The sequence below is a fragment of the Miniopterus schreibersii genome (assembly GCF_964146895.1).
Source record: "Miniopterus schreibersii genome assembly, chromosome: 11".
In the NCBI taxonomy this organism is placed as follows: domain Eukaryota; kingdom Metazoa; phylum Chordata; class Mammalia; order Chiroptera; family Miniopteridae; genus Miniopterus; species Miniopterus schreibersii.
The window spans coordinates 56,574,301-56,591,174 of NC_138111.1; the positions used below are offsets into that span (position 1 = coordinate 56,574,301).

At 46.2% G+C, this 16,874-nt stretch overlaps 1 protein-coding gene and 1 pseudogene across 2 annotated transcripts; both read left to right on the forward strand.

Moving 5' to 3' along the window:
- The first annotated feature begins 612 nt into the window (after window positions 1–612).
- On the forward strand, window positions 613–1,215 carry LOC308563558 (interferon omega-1 pseudogene; annotated as a pseudogene). Its single transcript has one exon. The product of its transcript is annotated as an interferon omega-1 pseudogene (transcript).
- An 11,332-nt stretch (window positions 1,216–12,547) lies between these two features.
- LOC308563559 (interferon omega-1-like) lies at window positions 12,548–13,075 on the forward strand (the record flags this gene model as incomplete). Its single annotated transcript, XM_081150780.1, has 1 exon — window positions 12,548–13,075. One exon carries the CDS (start codon window positions 12,548–12,550, stop codon window positions 13,073–13,075), a length of 528 nt encoding a protein of 175 aa, XP_081006906.1.
- Window positions 13,076–16,874: the final 3,799 nt, after the last annotated feature.

A 16,874-nucleotide genomic window follows, 5' to 3' on the forward strand; every position in this document is an offset into this window, starting at 1 on the left:
TCTTTTATTGATTTCAGAGAGAAGAAGGGGAGTGAGAGAGAGAGAGAAACTTCAATGATAAGAGAATCCTTGATCTGCTGCCTCCTGCAGGCCCCTTGCTGGGACGGAGCCCACAGCCAGGGCATGTGCCATACCAGGAACTGAAGGAGGACCTGCTGCTTTATAAGTGGACACTCAACCACTCAGACAACCCAGCTGGGCTCAAGGCCACATCTTGTTTCTAATAGAGAAGAGCAATATATGTAATAACGTATATACATGAGAATGTTCACGTGTGGGAGTATTTACACACCTACATACACTTCTGCTTTTAGGACTAAGAATTTTCGCATTTGACCGATATGTATCCTCTTGGATGGACACATCTGAAATCTAGTGTGAAAATTACAACAGCAAATCCAATAGTGTAGAGTGATGACATCCTCTTGGACCACAAGGAGAACTCAAATGAAAGTAAAAAAAGGAAGGGAAAACAGAAAGAAGAGTCTAGAAAGGGAAAACATGCTTCCTATTTAAAGGCCATGCTTAGAAAGAAGGCCACTGGAGGACCTGAGGTCCCAGACTGTTCAGCAGGCGCCCAGCTCAGCAGGCCAGCAGCGCCCCCGCTCGCCCATGGCCCTCCTGCTCTCTCTCCTCTCGGCCCTGCTGCTGCTCAGCTGTGGCCCCGAGGGGTCTCTGGGCTGTCACATGCCTCAGCACCACGTCCTGCTCAGCGGGGACAACTTAGTGCTTCTGAGCCAAATGAGCACAATGTCCCCTTTCTTGTGTCTCAAGGACAGAAAAGACTTCCGATTCCCCAGGCAAACGGTGGAGGGCCGTGAGGTGCAGGGGGCCCAGGCCGCCACTGTCCTCCACGAGCTGCTCCAGCAGGTCTTCAACCTCTTGCTCACAGCGCCCCCCCCTGCCGCCTGGAACACGACCCTCCTGGGCCAGCTGGGCGAGGGGCTCCACCGGCAGCTGGGGGACCTGGACGCCTGCCTGGGGCAGGGGACGGCCGAGGAGGGCTCGGCCCTGGCGACGCGGGGCCCTGCGCTGGCCTTGAAGAGGTACTTCCAGGGCATCAGGCTCTACCTCAAAGGGAAGGGACACAGCGACTGCGCCTGGGAAGTGGTCAGAGTGGAAGTCATGAAGGCCTTCTCTTCAGCAAGGACCCTGCAGGAAAGGCTGAGCGACAGGGACCGAGACCTGCCTCCTCCTGGAAATGATCCTCGGTGACAAAAGGGCCAGATCACCTTTGCACATGAGTGTTGGGTCATGTCAAAGGCTCTGATTTCTGCTTTAATCAGAGAATGGATTGAACTTTATTCAACAAATGTCTTGTCAGATTAAGCAAGAAAACGTTCGAAAATTCAGTTCCTGGGATATCAGTTCCTAAGAGGTGTCTGCACTGATGTTATTTATTTATTGTTGTTTATTCATTTATGTATTTATTTATTATTAATTTATTTTTTCAATGGACTCATAGTGATATATTCTTATGATCAATATCTGCCTTACCTTGTACTATAATTTCCAAAATTATTTTACATTTTTACGTTATTGACTTTGCATTTTGCTTTATTTATTAAATTTTTATCAGAGGCATCTTGAGTTCATTAATTCTGAAAAACAAAATGCACATTTTGTTTTATAGAAATCTGTCTCAGAATACTACTTGTCTTTATTATAAATATAAAATATTTTATATTTAGAGACACAGGAAGGGAGGGGGATAGAGAGATAGAAACATCAATGAGAGAAACATCATCCATTGGCTGCTTCCCGCACACTCCCTAGTGGGGATCGAACCCACAACCTGGGCATATTTTCCTCTATAGAAAGCCTTCTCACAATAGGACTTGTCTTTATTTTAAAAGTAGGTTTTTATTTTTATTTGTAAAGAGAGAGGAGGGAGAGGGATAGAGAGATAGAAACATCAATGAGAGAAACATCATCCATTGGCTGCCTCCTGCACGCTCCCTACTGGTGATCGAACCCGCAACCTGGGCATGTACCCTCACCCAAAATTGAACTGCTGACCCCTTGCTTTATGGGTCAATGCTCAACCGCTGAGACACCCCAGCCCAGCAATAGTGCTTGTCCTTTAAAGTCCATAGAACAGCACTAGTCAGAAAGTGCCTCTCAAAAGCTGGAAATTCCAAGGAATTGAGAAGAGTCCTGGAAAACATGGAAGACATTCAGTACTTATGTTAGGGTTGTACTGAGTTCTATTCCATCAGCAAGGAGCAGTGGCAGAAATATCCGAGAGAGGTCGTGTAGGCAGAAGACGGGAAGATGCAGGGCATTTGGTGGCGGAGGCTGGCACCCGCTCCTCTTCCTCCCTCCCTGTCCCCAGTCCTGCTTAGTGACTGCATTCACCCCTCATACCATCCCCTCCTGCAGCCTCCTTAGTGCCCGCCCCACGCACGGGTGCTCTCGCTCTGTTGTGGTTTCAGCTTCAAGGTTTCTACTTAAGAGCACAAAGTAAAAGGGAGAGACAAAAACTTGAGTGGCATCTCTATGAATTTAGCTAAATGATACATTTTTTCAGCTTCTTATTGGGAGATCAGCCTTTTGGTTCTATGAAGGCATCCAACTGGTTACTTGAGGGCTACTCATATTAGAGAGCACAGTAGCTTTACTCAGTTCAGCTACTTAAATGTCAGTCTCACCCCAAAACACCCTCCCAGGCACACTCAGAACCTTTGACCAATTATCCGAACCTCATGGTTCAATTCAATTGATCATACAATGACCCATCACAAGGATCTAGGATGAAATATAGCTATGCCTAATGGATTGCTAACCAGTACATCTACAGCCCTAGGTATTCTGTGTGAATTGGGTTATATCATGTCAACCTGACTCAAAGCCCCTGTGAACATTCTCTGGAAAATCCCATGAGTGAATAGGGTTTAAAGTAAGTTTTCTAGTCACAATTATGTTTCCTTTATAGAAGAAGGGAACAGGACCGGGTTTATATACAATGTTGGACAATTAAGAACACCCAAGATATATATATTATGTGAAATTGGGTTGACCTGAGTGGATACCATATTATCTTTCACATAATGTATCCACCTGAGTGGATTTCCCAAGGTGGCTGTGTGTTGTAAGGACACAGCAGGTGCCCACAGTCACCTCTATTGAAGCCCCGAATTCACAGGGTCTCTGCCATGCTCACTTGTGCTTCACTCCTCCTCCTAATTCTTATTTCTCTAGAACACGGGTCACAGATCTGCACCACAGGGGCAGTTCACCCCAGGCCCTCCTCTCCCAAGGGTTTCCAGTTGGAGTAGCATCTAAACATCCAGTGCAGACACCTGGGCACTGGGCCTTCACGGGGGGACAGCAGCAGCACATCAGAGCTGAGCCAGGCCTGGGGGAGAGGGAAGACCGCAGCTCTTCCACCCCCCGGCCCCGCCTTCCTCCTCTCTGTGAAGAGGGGGGAAACAATGGCTCCCCATCTATTCTGTGCTCAAATCTCACCCTGTTCCTTACCAGCTGTGGCCTTCGGGCAAGTCTGTTCTCTGAAACTCCCGCCCTCTATTGCCTTTTGAGACACAATTTAGGAAATAAGATCTTTAAGGGTATGTGTGAAAGCCTCTGAAAAATGCGATGTAGAGGTCAGTGGTCATTCCTCCACAAACCAAGGTGTGTTGAATCAAACTGAGTTTACAGACTGTGTCATCTTTTCCACAGCATTGCGTATTGGTTAAAGAATGATTGCGGCTGTGGCCTGTACGGGCTCAGTCGTTAGAGCACCGGCCCGTGAACTCTCTTTATTGGACTTTCAGCAGCCATGCAGAAGCAGCAGGGAAAAGGGGAGCTGGAAAAAGTCAGATTCTGCTCTTCAAGTTGGGGATCTCTCGGGTATAATCTCATTTCTCTTTTCCAGAAGGTCTCAGCTCCACAGCTACTGACGCTCTCACCTCCTAGAGCAGGTCCTTCCCAGGAGAGCTGTCAGAGGACAGACTCACAGCAGGAAAGCAAAGGAATCAGAGCCTGGGACACCTACCTCCTAATCCATGCTCTGGTCCTTGCTCTTCCTTGTGAAAGAAACAAGGACAGAGCTGGGACCTGAGCCTGACCCTCTAGGTGACCATAGGGATGTAGTGGAACAATGATTATTTGGGGGGCAAAAGTATGACATAATATTTTTGGAGAAGTCAAATTCTCTAAGTTTCAATCTCCTTGAGAGAGGACCTGACCCACAAACCTCCTGCAGTTGTTGCCATGGTCACCTTGGTCAATGTGTCTGAAAACACTTTAAAAAAAAACAGGAGAAAATTATGCTAAGTGAAATAAGCCAGGCAGAGAAAGACAGACATCACATGATCTTGCTTATACGTGGAATCTAAAGAACTTAATAAACTGATGAACAGAATAGATTCAATGACATGGAAGCATAGATCAGACTGACGAATGTCAGAGGGATGGAGGAGGGCGGGTGGGTGGAGGGGGAGACAGTAACCAAAGGATTTATATGTATATATGCACAACCCAAGGACACGGACAATGGTGTGGAGAGGGACTGGGGTGGGGTGGGGGGGGAGGGGTCATTGGGGAGAAAAAGGGACATCTGTAATATTTTAAACAAAAATAAAATTAAGAAAAAAGAAAAAAAAATGAAACAGCTTTATGCACATGCGGACCTCATATTATTGTCATGCATCCTTTGTCCTTGAATTTTATTTCCTGAGCATTAGTTTTGAAAGAGTCTATTCCCACTGGAACATTTCACTAAGTCTCCTACATAGTCCCTGCTTCTCGTGTCACTTGACACACCCGGGCTCCTCTTTTGCCAGTTTGGAGAGCTCACCCAGATGCCACTTCTTACAAATAGGTTACAAATATTTATGCTACTTATCCCTATGAGATGACACTTAGAAAAAGTCAGTACAACTCTCCAAAGAAAAATCATGTCTATATACATGTAGCTGAATGCCTAAGAGAAAATCCTGGCTTAAAACAAATGAAGGGAAAAAGGTGTTGTAAGGGGACATTCACTAGGTCATAAGGTATTGCCAAATACAGCAATACTTTCAGTTGAGAAAGAGGTAAGTGGAGAGTAATTTTGATAATATTACTGACGAGTTTCCTTCCCTTAAAGCCAAGAAATCATAACAATCTGGTTTCGGCATAAATAAAATATTTCAAATTAATGTGAATTTTAATACTTACTTTAAAACTTGAACATATTTTTTTCACCACTTTAACATTGTAGGAGAAATTAACCATTAATATTGAATGCAACTATATATTACACAGACACACACACACATTTTTCCTTATGTCCACAGCTCTTTCAAGTCTCAGCCATGCCCCCAAGTCATTCCACGGTAGGTTCCTAATATTTCGTGGGATCCTGTCCAGGTTGCATATATTTCCCCTTTCCCTGAATTCCTGTCTTTCCCCCCAGAACCATTCCTGAATCTGGACACATAGTAAGCAGCAGGCTCTGATTTTATGACATCAACTCCTGAATGAATGGGAACTTTTGTAAAATGGTCTGGCGAAAATATCCTGAGGAAGGAAAGGTCCTTCAGCAGGAACAGATCCAGCTGAAGGCGAAAACCTGGTTCTCCCTGTGGGCCCTGTGTCCAAGTCCAGGGCTCTGGGCCACCAGGCAGGTCCCACTGGTTTGGTACCACCCATTGATCTTTATGGCGAGTTTGGGCGCCCCCGTCTGGCTTCTGGGGCGTAGACAAGGGAGCATTAACCTCTGAAGAGTGGTGGCTGCTCTGTCATTGTCAGAGGTCCAGCTGAAGTCTGAATTTCCAAATTCCCTACTCTCTTTGCTGATGGCAAGGCTGCTGCTCTGCCCCATCCCTCACGTTTCACCCATTCCCAAATGCCATCTTATGTCTCCAATCATGGCCCACATTCATGTACGTTGGTAGCATATGTATTTACTCCTTTTAATCCACAAGAGCCACTAGCTCAGAGTTTTCTAAGAGGAGTCACTGAAATGTTTGTCATTCAAATCACTCTGTGGCGCAGAGGCTTAACTCTCATGGGTCTTGTCTCCCAGGCATCTCATCCATTTATGGTGAGAGTTAACTCAGCAACACATGGGAATCGCCCGGGATATAGTAAATATGGTTATCGTATATTTCTTACTAAAGTTTGTTGACTACAGTTAAGTAGTCAACATTGTAGTTTAGTCACGCTGCTCTAAGAAATAATTGCCAGTGGATACTTTCATTTTGTTTATCATGTAATTAAAATGCTTTTTGATTTAGTCAACGAATCTATAGATTTGGAGGTGAAAGACCAATGGGAAGAGAATTTGCAATCAGGGAGGTAGGAGTCTATAAAAAAAGGACATCAATGTGCTAGAAGTAGGGCTTCCCAGGAAAAGCAGCGATGGTCTAGTACATGCAGTGACGTATTAGGAGGAGGGGTCTTTGGGAAGAAACTCAGATTAGACGAAGTTAGGAAGGTGGAGCCCCCACCATGGGGTTAATGCCTTTATGAGACTCACCGCTGGCTTCCCCTCTGCTCTCCACCATGTGAAGTTAAAAGAGAAGTCAGCCAGCCGCAGCCCTGAGGGGGGCTCTCCACCCAACTCAGCCATGCAGCCCTGCTCTCAGCCTTCAAGCCCCCAGAACTGGGACAAGTAAATTGTTGTTTATGAGCCTCCTGGTCCGTGGGACTTTTCTACAGCAGCCTGAACTATGACACGTGGCATCATTCATTTGGCACCTACGACACGCTAGTTCACACTGTGCCTAGAGATTTCAAGTTCGAGTCACACATGACAGAGGCGAAATTGCCATGTACACTTACTCTCAACCCCTTCCTAGGAAAGAAGACCTGCTACCTGTGCTCACAGGACAGATCACACATGCAGAATCAAAGACAAGGGGAGTCCTGGCCCCATCTGCAGGCATCGGGTATTCATGAGAGAAAGGAATCTGCAGGAAGTAGGATGAGGCTATGGGAAAGACATGCTTGTGTTTGGTTCCCCCCAGATTAGAATCCTGATAAAACGTGTAAAGCAATTTTTATTCTTTAGTTTTTGAAAGAATTTGGAGGCCATTTAACCAATTGTTCCCTAAGTAGCACCTGGTCTAAAGATTTGCATCAATCCTTCATTTCATAGGGATCAGTCAGAAAGGGGCGGTGAAATAAGCCCTTTGCTAGACCACATGTACCAAAGTCAGTGAATTTCAGCATCACAAGAGTCAAAATATTTCCTTAATTCCTGAGTTTACCTGTCATCTTGTTAATGAAGAGAAACAGCCCACTTGATTCCAGGGCCTAAAGTATTTTTATTTATTTTCCTATCACCCCCAAGTAGGCCAGGCAGAGAACATTTTTGTTTTGCAATTTAACATGCCCAGGGAAACATATACTTAAGGCAATAGGCCATGCTGTCTGGTTTCTTAGTGGACCTACATACTCTTTCATACAAAAGCTTTTCTTTCTGACAAAATCAGTCTGTGGCTCCTGAATTGAAATAACATTACATTTTCATTTCCTCTTCTGAAACACTGAGACAACTTTCCTAGTGATCACACAGGAAATGTAAAGATTACATAAAATAATATTTGCAAATTACAGGTTGAGAATCAGAACACAGGGAATGAGAGTTGGCTCTCGGATTCATGTAACACACAATAACCTGAATGGTGCCCATTCCGCCCGGCGTAGCCAGGCTTTAACACTCTGGGGTACCTCTTGAGCTCCCCCAGCCAATGGCTACTGGAGCAGAGGGGTTGTCCGTAGGGCTGTGAAGGAACAGAGCCCCCGTTTCTACCCTTAGATCCCTGCCAGGCACAGTGATGAGAGGGGTCTCAGAGTACACTTTGCAGAGAACCAGCACGGAGGAAAGTTTCCTGAGAAAACATTGCTTTTTGTGAATGGGAGAAAGGAGCTGAACAATCCCTGTTTCATCCTCAGATTCAGGCTACCCCTGGTGATATTATTTGAAGGCACAGAAAACAAAAACAAACAAACGAAAAAGAGTTTTGGGTGGTGATGGTGATAAGAAACAGGACATACCTCGATTTTCAGCCACTGAAGATCCAAACACTAATTCAAAGCTATTTCCCTGGGCCCCAGTCCGGGTGGCTCAGTGGTTAGAGCATGGGTCCAGGCACCTAAGGGTCATGGGATCCCACCCATGGTGGTAGGTGGGAGCCTGGCCCCCGGGGGCTGAGGGCAGGAGGCAACCAATTCATGTCTCTTTTCTCCCTGCCCCCCCGGAAAAATCAGTGGAAAAAATATCATCCAGTGATGATCACCCTAATACAGAGAATAAAACAAAGCTTTTCCCAGGGTCAGTAACAGGGTAGAGTACTTCCCTCAGGCACAGCAGTTAACAAGGCACCGCAGCTAAGTAATCACGATAAACAATACTTTCATGCAATAGTAAATCTAAATATTAATGCCAAAACATCCGTGATCAACAAAGTACCAAAATCCTAAAGACATGCAGTGACCTTCCCCTTGCGAGTCCCTGAGAGGCTGGGAAGGAAGAGGCGCGGTGCAGAGGTGATGCTGGCAGAGCCCATTCCGTCTACAAAATTCTAAGCAGAGAAAGAGAAGATCCGACGGGCTAAAGACCCTCAAGCGCTCGCACGCAGCACGAATCTGTTTCTCACAATACGCTCCGGGTGGGCTCCGTGACGACGCTTCAGCAACGTGAGGCTAAAAATGATTCCATGTTGTCACGGAGCCACAAGAAAACGTCCAACAGGGCGATGCTCTCACTTGGAAAGAAGCCATTTCCCCGGGGCTGTGGCTCAGCGGCTGCGCACCCCGCAGGCCCCGAGGCCCCTGCTCCTGCGGGTCAGGGCGCATAAGGCCCGGGGGGCTGCGGGCTCCATGCCCGGCAGGGGCTGTGCGGGGCAGGCAGGGGATGTGTCTAGCTCTCCCTCTCCCACTCTCTAAAAAAATAAGGAAATAAAGAAAAAAGAAAATGCTAATGTGTTTGCTTCTTTAAAAGCCAAGAAAAAGTACAATTATATTAACTTCTTGTTTTGGTATAAATAAAATGGAGTTTAAGTAAAGTTGAAGTTTCATAAATGCTGCTTTCATGGTCTGAATGTAAAAAATTTTAAAAATTAAACTTTTACATTGATATTTCTTTAATATTAAAATGTAAGCATTTTTAAAAATCTAATAGAAGGATGCTTTAATGTTAAAAATTCTGAAATTTTGCATTGATGTTTATTTAATGTTTAAAAAACATATAGTGTGGCTCAGTCGTTAGAGCATAGGCCGCATTGCCTGTCAAGCGCACATCCTCAGGTTGTGGGACTGCGAGGTGCTGAAGGCAACCAATCCATGTTTCTCTCTGTCTCTGTCTCTGTCTCTTTCTCTCTCCTGCTCCCTCCCTCCCTTCCACTCTCCCTAAAAACCAATGAAAAAAAATCTTCCAGTGAGGGTTAACAAAAAAATAATAATAATTTAAGATTTCAATGATGTTTAACAGTTTTGAATGATTTTAAATTTTAACTATACATTCATATTATTCTGAACTGTTATATACATTTATTTGAATACATAATTGGATACATAACATTTATATAAGCAATATATGATACATTAAATGTTGCTCCGAGTGAAAGCAACTTGAATTAAAATTATTGAGCCCAGCAAGTGTGGCTCTGTGGTTGCGAGTCTACCCATAAACCAAGGGGTCAGTGGTCTGATTCCTGACCCAGATATATGCTCGGGAATTATCCCCAGTAGGGGGCATGCAAGAGGCAGCCTCTCTCGTCCATGTTTCTCTATCTATCCCTCTCCCTTCCTCTCTCTGAAATCAATAAAGATAGATTTTTAAAAAAGTAATAACATCAGTTATGTTAAATGCTATATTGAGAAGAAGGAAAACCAAATGAATTCTCTCACCAGCAGCTACAGTGAAGGAAGCCAGGGAATGCGATGGAAAGCAGCAGACAGAGGCTACAAGTGACTGGTAGACGTCTAAGTGCCAGGTCCGTTGGCAGTTGGATACTGAGTTTGCCAGTTACAAGAAATGAGAAATGGGTGGAGGTCCGTCTGTGTCCTTTGTAAGCCAGGAACATAGGTGGCCATGTGGGGAGGCAGTGTAGAGTCACAAAGATGCATAAACTTGATTGTGAGGCCCTTAAACATTGAATGGGAAGGGAGAGAAGAGCTACAAGGGAAACCGAGGTAGAACGGCCATACATTAGAAAAACAACCAGAGAGAAAGGTGGTGGGAGTGTCCTTAAGACAATAAATGTGCTTCCAAGAGCATCAGTGCGTTCATGCTGGGAGTGGATCGAAACGACCCACTAGATGGGAAAACAAGGGGCCTCGGGGCCTCCACAGTTGGTGGAGGTAACAGGCAGCCTCACGTTAAAGCAGATGGCAGCGGGAGTGAGAGAAGTTAGTGGCTCTGAAGCGGAGAAGGACTCTGCGGGATCTGGGAAAGAATGTGGGTTAGCTTTTCTCGGAGGATTTTTCCCTCTTATGCAGCCTGTATTTTTAATAGATGATTTCATGTAATCGATGTACTAGCAAATCGTATTAATGCATTTCATTGTATTTATTTTAAATCATGACTTCCTCAATTATCTGCAATGATAATTTATCATGTCTTAGTAATACTACTCTGTATATAAGTCTGCGGCTCAGTTTTTGTGAATTTCTTAGGCGGGAATACGTAACGAATTCAATCCATCAATGTGATTCCTGGAATGACTGCCTTTATTAGGTAAGCTCCTTAACTGACATCATTGTGACACTGGTTTACTACAGCAGCTTTATAACACACGCCCTGTTCTGGCCGAGCTGGATGTGACAGGGGTCTCTTCATAGGATGCTTTGGCCATTTTTCTAATGTTACGAGTATCACAAGCGCAGGTGACTCTCAAGTGAACCAAAATACTATGGGCATAAACACTGACAACTTCCTTCAAAAATGAACGTGGGAAACGGACCATGCACTCTCTTTCTCAACACTTAAAAGAAATAATGCTGAAAATATCAAACACACAATGTAAACCCAGAGCAAGAGAAAGCTGTGCGTCATTCAGGAGTAACAACAGACTTAGCAATTAGAGCAGGAGTCCAGAAACCAGAACTCACAAAAAGGCACCAGCCGTAACTCACCGGGAAGAAATGTTGTTGCAGTTCCATTCGGCTTGAACATTTGTGCGGTGCTGAGCAACGTACTTAGGTTTCTAAGCCTCAGTTTTCCCATCAATCAAACAGGTTCAAAACATATTTAGTTACTGTGACTATCAGACGAACGCATGCATTTCGAGGCACTTGGCATCATATCTTCCATAGAGGAAGAACTTTCACTGTGGTAGGTATTTCCCTGTTTTCCTTGGACCAGCTACATAGGAGAACATTATTTGTTCCTTCTAAGAAATCCTTCGCACCTGTTTCAGTTCAGTAACTGGCCTCTAAAAGGAGGCAGACACACACACACACACACACACACACACACACACACACACACCCCAGAATTCCGTCCTGAACTCCAGAGAAGCCTGAAAAACTGCTCATTGCAAACAGGTGTCTGATTTTTTCCATGATGACATGGTGGTTTCTATGTCCTTGCCGCCCGCCCACGAGCATACTCGTGTCCGTGTCCCAACGCCACTGACCGCCCACGAGCAAACTCGCGTCTGCGCTTAGAGGACCGTAAGGAACTTCAAGCACCTTGCCGAGCAAAGCAGCCGGCCGCTCGGGCGCGCTGCGGCTTGAAAAGCCGGTGGGCAGGGTGCGTTCACAGCCGAGAGCCCGCAGTAAATGCCTCCGCAAAGGCAGGACAGCGGGGTCTGCCGCGAAGCCCGTCCCCGCGCGCCCCTCCCCGCCGCCACCCCCGCGCCCCCGCGCGCCGGTTTCTTCCTCCGGGCGCAAAGCGCACGGCACCGGCCAGTCCCTCTCCTTACCTCTGCGCCCCGTCACGCAGCGGCTTTCTGTTCCACCGCGGTTCCCGGGCCCGTGCAGGGGCCGCTCCAGCGGCCTCGGGGCCCCGTCCGGCGGCGCCCGACTGCCGTCCGCGGTCCCCAGCACCCTGCCGTCGCGCCCCATCGCTTCCGCGAGGCCGGCTCAGAATCTCTGGGCATCTCGCGCAGAAACCACCCCGAGTCTGTAACCACCACCCAACACGCTCCGGGTCCCGTTCTCCAGTCCCCTCGGCACGCGGATTCTTGGTAAAAAATGTCCTCGCTGCGGTTTCTGGGCGAAAGGAAAGCCCCAACGTCCGGGGAGAGCAAAGCCAAGGCGAGGTCCCGCGCTCCGTTCCCGAGGCTCAGGGCTCCGGCCAGGCGCAGGCCGGGCTCCGTTCTCCGCAGTCGGAGCGGAGGAACGGCCGGTGCTCGGCTCACTATTAAAGCCGCGCGAAGCTGCTGCGCGCGCGCGGCCCGAGCCTTTGCGCGCCGCCACCCGACCGCCCCGCGCGCTCCCGCGTCTGCGTTTCCCAGCGGCAGCCTCACTCAAGGCCGCCTGCGCGCCCTCTGGCGGCCGGCCGGAGAACCGCGCGTTCCGGGGCACCGGCCAAGACAGTTGGCGCCCCTCGTGCCCGCGCGCCCCCTGGCGGCCGTGCCCTGACTCACGGGAATTCCCCTTGGCCGAGATGTATTTGTGGCTGGTGGCTGGAGCGATGCTCTGCTCGGTCCCCGCTTGCGCTCTGGACGGGGACCAGCTTTGGATCCGTGGCCTAGACAACTGGGGAATCGTCAGTGTTTTGAGACAGATGAAAAATATCGCTCCCCACGAATGCCTGAATGACAGAAGGGACTTCAAGTTTCCTTGGGAAAGGCGGAATATCATCGAAATGTCGAAGACACAACACACCTGTTTGACCCAACGGATGCTGCAGCAGACCTTCAACCTCTTCGTCTCAGAGCAGAGCCACGCTCCCTGGAACAGCACCCTCCTCTCCGACCTCTTCCTCAGCCTCCATCACCACCTGGACCGCCTCTCCGAGACGCAGGAAGACCGGGTTTGTTCCGATTTTCAGCTGCCTGTCCAGGATTACTTCCGAAGAATCCGTAAATACCTGAAGGAAAAGAAATACAGTCCCTGTGCCTGGGAGATCGTTAGGATCGAGATTAAAATACGCATTTTCATCCTAGAATATTACTTCAAGGAAGCTCAATAAATGAGGAAGAAAGCTATACTGGTGACTGTCTCTATTCAGTTGCATTGTTTGCTAGGTCCCCAAACAATCAGCTGGCATTTGGGCACCAGCTGAGACACAGCTGAAACCAAAAGCGTGGGGTTCTTTTAAAACCATCTTGTACATCACCAACTTACAAAACTGTATTTAGAGAGGAGTTCATGAGCTACAACCTTCAGGAAACAGTTTTAGGATGTAATTTCTTTAGGGGTTTAAATTCGGTGGGGGCTATTTGCTTTTTCCAAAGGGTGAGGTCCCATTTTTTTTTTTAGTGGAAAGATTCTTCAGTTTAGTGTTTTCTTAAAGACATTTGTCAGTTAAGTTGCTGCTGGCTGTTCTGATAAAAAGAAAACTATCCAGACTTCAATCATTATAGACTTTAGGTGTCCTTTGTATGGGAGCACTAGGCAAGCATTCCTGAGCAGGTGACTCTTCCGTTTGGCTCTTGTGCAGGCAGCGATTGACGGTCATGGGTTCGTTTACTTTTGAAACCTTTCCATATTCGTAGTGGGACATCCAATTTCTCTGAGACCCTGAGTCTATTCCACTCGGTTGTAAAGAAAGAAATTATGGTAGAACACATGGGATGTGTTGGAGGCCAGGAGTGAGCAGGGCAATATCACATATGCTCCTGTAAGCTGGTCTGAAACTATTCTCATGAAATGCGTTAAGTGCAAAGAAGCTGAGAAATAGACCCTGATCTGGTGCTCAGTGGATCAGGAGACACCCTTAGTGAATGAACCCACTCTTCATCTTCACCCTGTTTGCACTAAAGGACTTTTGGTGAAAACAACCAACCAAAGTGTTTGATATCATAGGTACCACAATGGTTCTTGGTGCCCCAGAACTCAACCCTATGTAACAAAATCAAATTCCTTAGCGTTCATTTTTCTCTTTGGATTTTCTTGCCTATCATATTGGAAGGCTTAGCACTGAGTTCAGGGAAGACACACAAAATATATGCAAGATCAGTGCTACAAACCTATGGAGACCTGATGGCTCATTGGAGGACTTTCTCTCCACTGCAAATAATTTTATTATTTAGTTCTACTAAAGTCATTCAACACAGCAATAATAGTGGCAAATGGTAAGCAGAAAAGTTGTTGACAATATCCAGATGAATATCTGGCAGCTGGTGAAGTTAAAGATTATTTTCTTGTACGAAGTAAAATTAAAAGTGAATTAGGGGAAATAAGTGATGGAAAAAATATAATAAATAATTAAACAAACAAACATATAAATAATGAATAAAGAAAATGTTTAAACAATAATGAAACACAAGTGAAGTACTTAAAAATAAATGTTAAAAAACAATTTAAGTTTTCCCCTGGCTGGTTCCCTCAGTAGTTAGAGCACTGGCAGCATTCCCTGTCGGAAGCAGGTACCCGGGCTGCAGGCCTGATCCAAGGCTCAGGTCAGGGTGTGTGGGGGAGCCAACAAATCGACGTTTCTCTCTCACATAGATGTTTCATTCTCTCCTCTCTCTCTCTCTGTCTCTTCCTCTCTGTTTTTCTCTTCCCCTCACACTCTCCCTTCCTCCCTCCCTTCCCCTCTCCCCTATAGATCCATGGAAAAAATACCCTCAGGTGAGAGTTAACAAAAAAGTGGTAATAATAATCTAAGTTTTCAATGGTGTTTAACAGTGCAAATGATTTTAAATTTTTTCTATACACTTGTATTATTATGAAGTGTTATAAAATTTTTTATTTGAATACATAATTGGATACATTACCATTTCTATAAGCAATATGTATGACATTAAAAGTTGCTCTTCAAAGTTATGTAGAAAGTTAAAGTAAATTGAACTAAAATGATCGAGCCCAGCCAGTGTGGCTCAGTGGTTGAGCATTGAGCCGTAAACCAAGAGGCCTCTGGCTCGATTTTCCGCCGGGACACATGCCCGGGTTGTGGGATCGACCCCCAGTAGGGGGCGTGCCAGAGGCAGCCTCTCTCATCCATGGTCCTCTCTCTATCCCTGTCCCTTCCTCTCTCCCTCAAGTCAAGAAAAACATATTTTAAAAGAATTAAATCCAATGTCAATTAAATCAACATTTTAATGATATTAAATTAACTGACAGTAACTTTTAAATGTAATTGTAGCTTAACATTTAATTTATCTATTCTTAATCCTTTACTGAATAAAATGACTAAATTTTACTTACACTTTCTTCTTGTAGGCATAAAACACAGATATAAATAAAGGACAGATAGATCAATTTGTTACATTTTCAGGAATATTCTTTCACATCAGGTTCAACTCTGCAGGCCCTAGTGACTCACAGAGGCCCATGCTGATGTGTGTTCATACCTCCATTATTTCTTTCCTTATTACTTACTTATGTATTTATTTATTCATGAGATTTCCATTGGTTTTGCTCGTATAATATCAGGCACGGGTACCTTTATATTGTGTTATTTTAAAAAACATGTTCTTTATGCTTAGCCATGTAGCCTTCTTTGTGTATATTCTATTTTGTCCCCCGTAAACTGTTAGTGTTTATTGAAAGAGGAACGCCAAGCTGGATGGTGCACCTTGGTTCATGAGCGGGCGGCAGCCGGGCCTGCGTGGCCCCGTGGTCGAGCGTCCCCTGTGATGCAGGAGATCTCAGCTGGATTCCTGCTCAGGCCCATGCCCTTGTTTCTGGCTCACAGATACCATGCCGGAGGCAGCTGAGCAATGACCCTCTCTCATCACTGACATCTCTCTCTCCTTCTCTTCCTTCCTCTCGGAGAGATCCGTAAAAACAGAGTACTTAAAAAACCCCAGAATAGATGGCACTATTCATTTACCCGTTATAAAAAATTCTTAGGACCTGCTTCAGGTCAGTGACGGACCTCTCAAAGGAGGCAGCCAAACACACACACACACACACACACACACACACACACACACACAGAAATTGGTCATGAATTCTAGAGAAGACTGAAAAATTGTAGTTCATTTCAGAGGTGTCTTATTTTTTCCATGTTGAATTGGTGGCTTGTATTAACATCCAAGAGAGGGAAATAAATACCTAGATAAAGGGCAGAAGAACATGACTTTTGATGATTCTGTCCCTGGGACAACCCCTCGGTCCCTCTCCCTCGCAGCAATCCAGACCACTTGCCCCGTCACACCGGCTCCCTTCCTCTCCGGGTTCAAATCCCCACACACCCTGTCATTTACTCTCTTCCCCTCTGCGCCTCCTCGCACAACCGCTTTCTGTTCCAGTGTGGTCTCCGCTTCAAGGTTTCCATAAAAAGCAGAACATCTCAAGCAGAAAGCAAAAGTTAAAGAACATTTCCAGGTTTTGCAGAAACATCTGCAAGAGAAACCTTCCTCAGTGTCGGTGGGATATGATGTAATTCAATCTGCAGCCAAAGGAAACGGGAAGCAAGATCCAGTTTGTGGAGGGCAAATGCAACTCCCCCCAGGGAAAGACGGCCCCCTGGTGGCCACGCGCAGCAAGGGCGCCAACCCAGTGGAGGGGAGGCTTCTGCTCTCGACAGAAACCCTCCTGCTTCCTGGGGATGTCCCCTCACGCTACAAAATGCCTGCTTCTCCGCAACAGTAGATTCTAATGCCGTCGGGAGCCTGTTTCCTTACCCTTTGTCTACACAAAGAGAAAGAGTTCCTGGCACTGGGCAGTTAAAGGGACAGGGAAACGTGTTCTCTACCTACCACTTGCTCTGCAGACCGGAGCATCCCTGTGAACCCCCTTCCACACACCATGGCACTCTAGGGGCGGGCAGAGCGGCCTGCCGATCCAGAAATGGAACTCCGTGGTGAGCAGGAAAATGT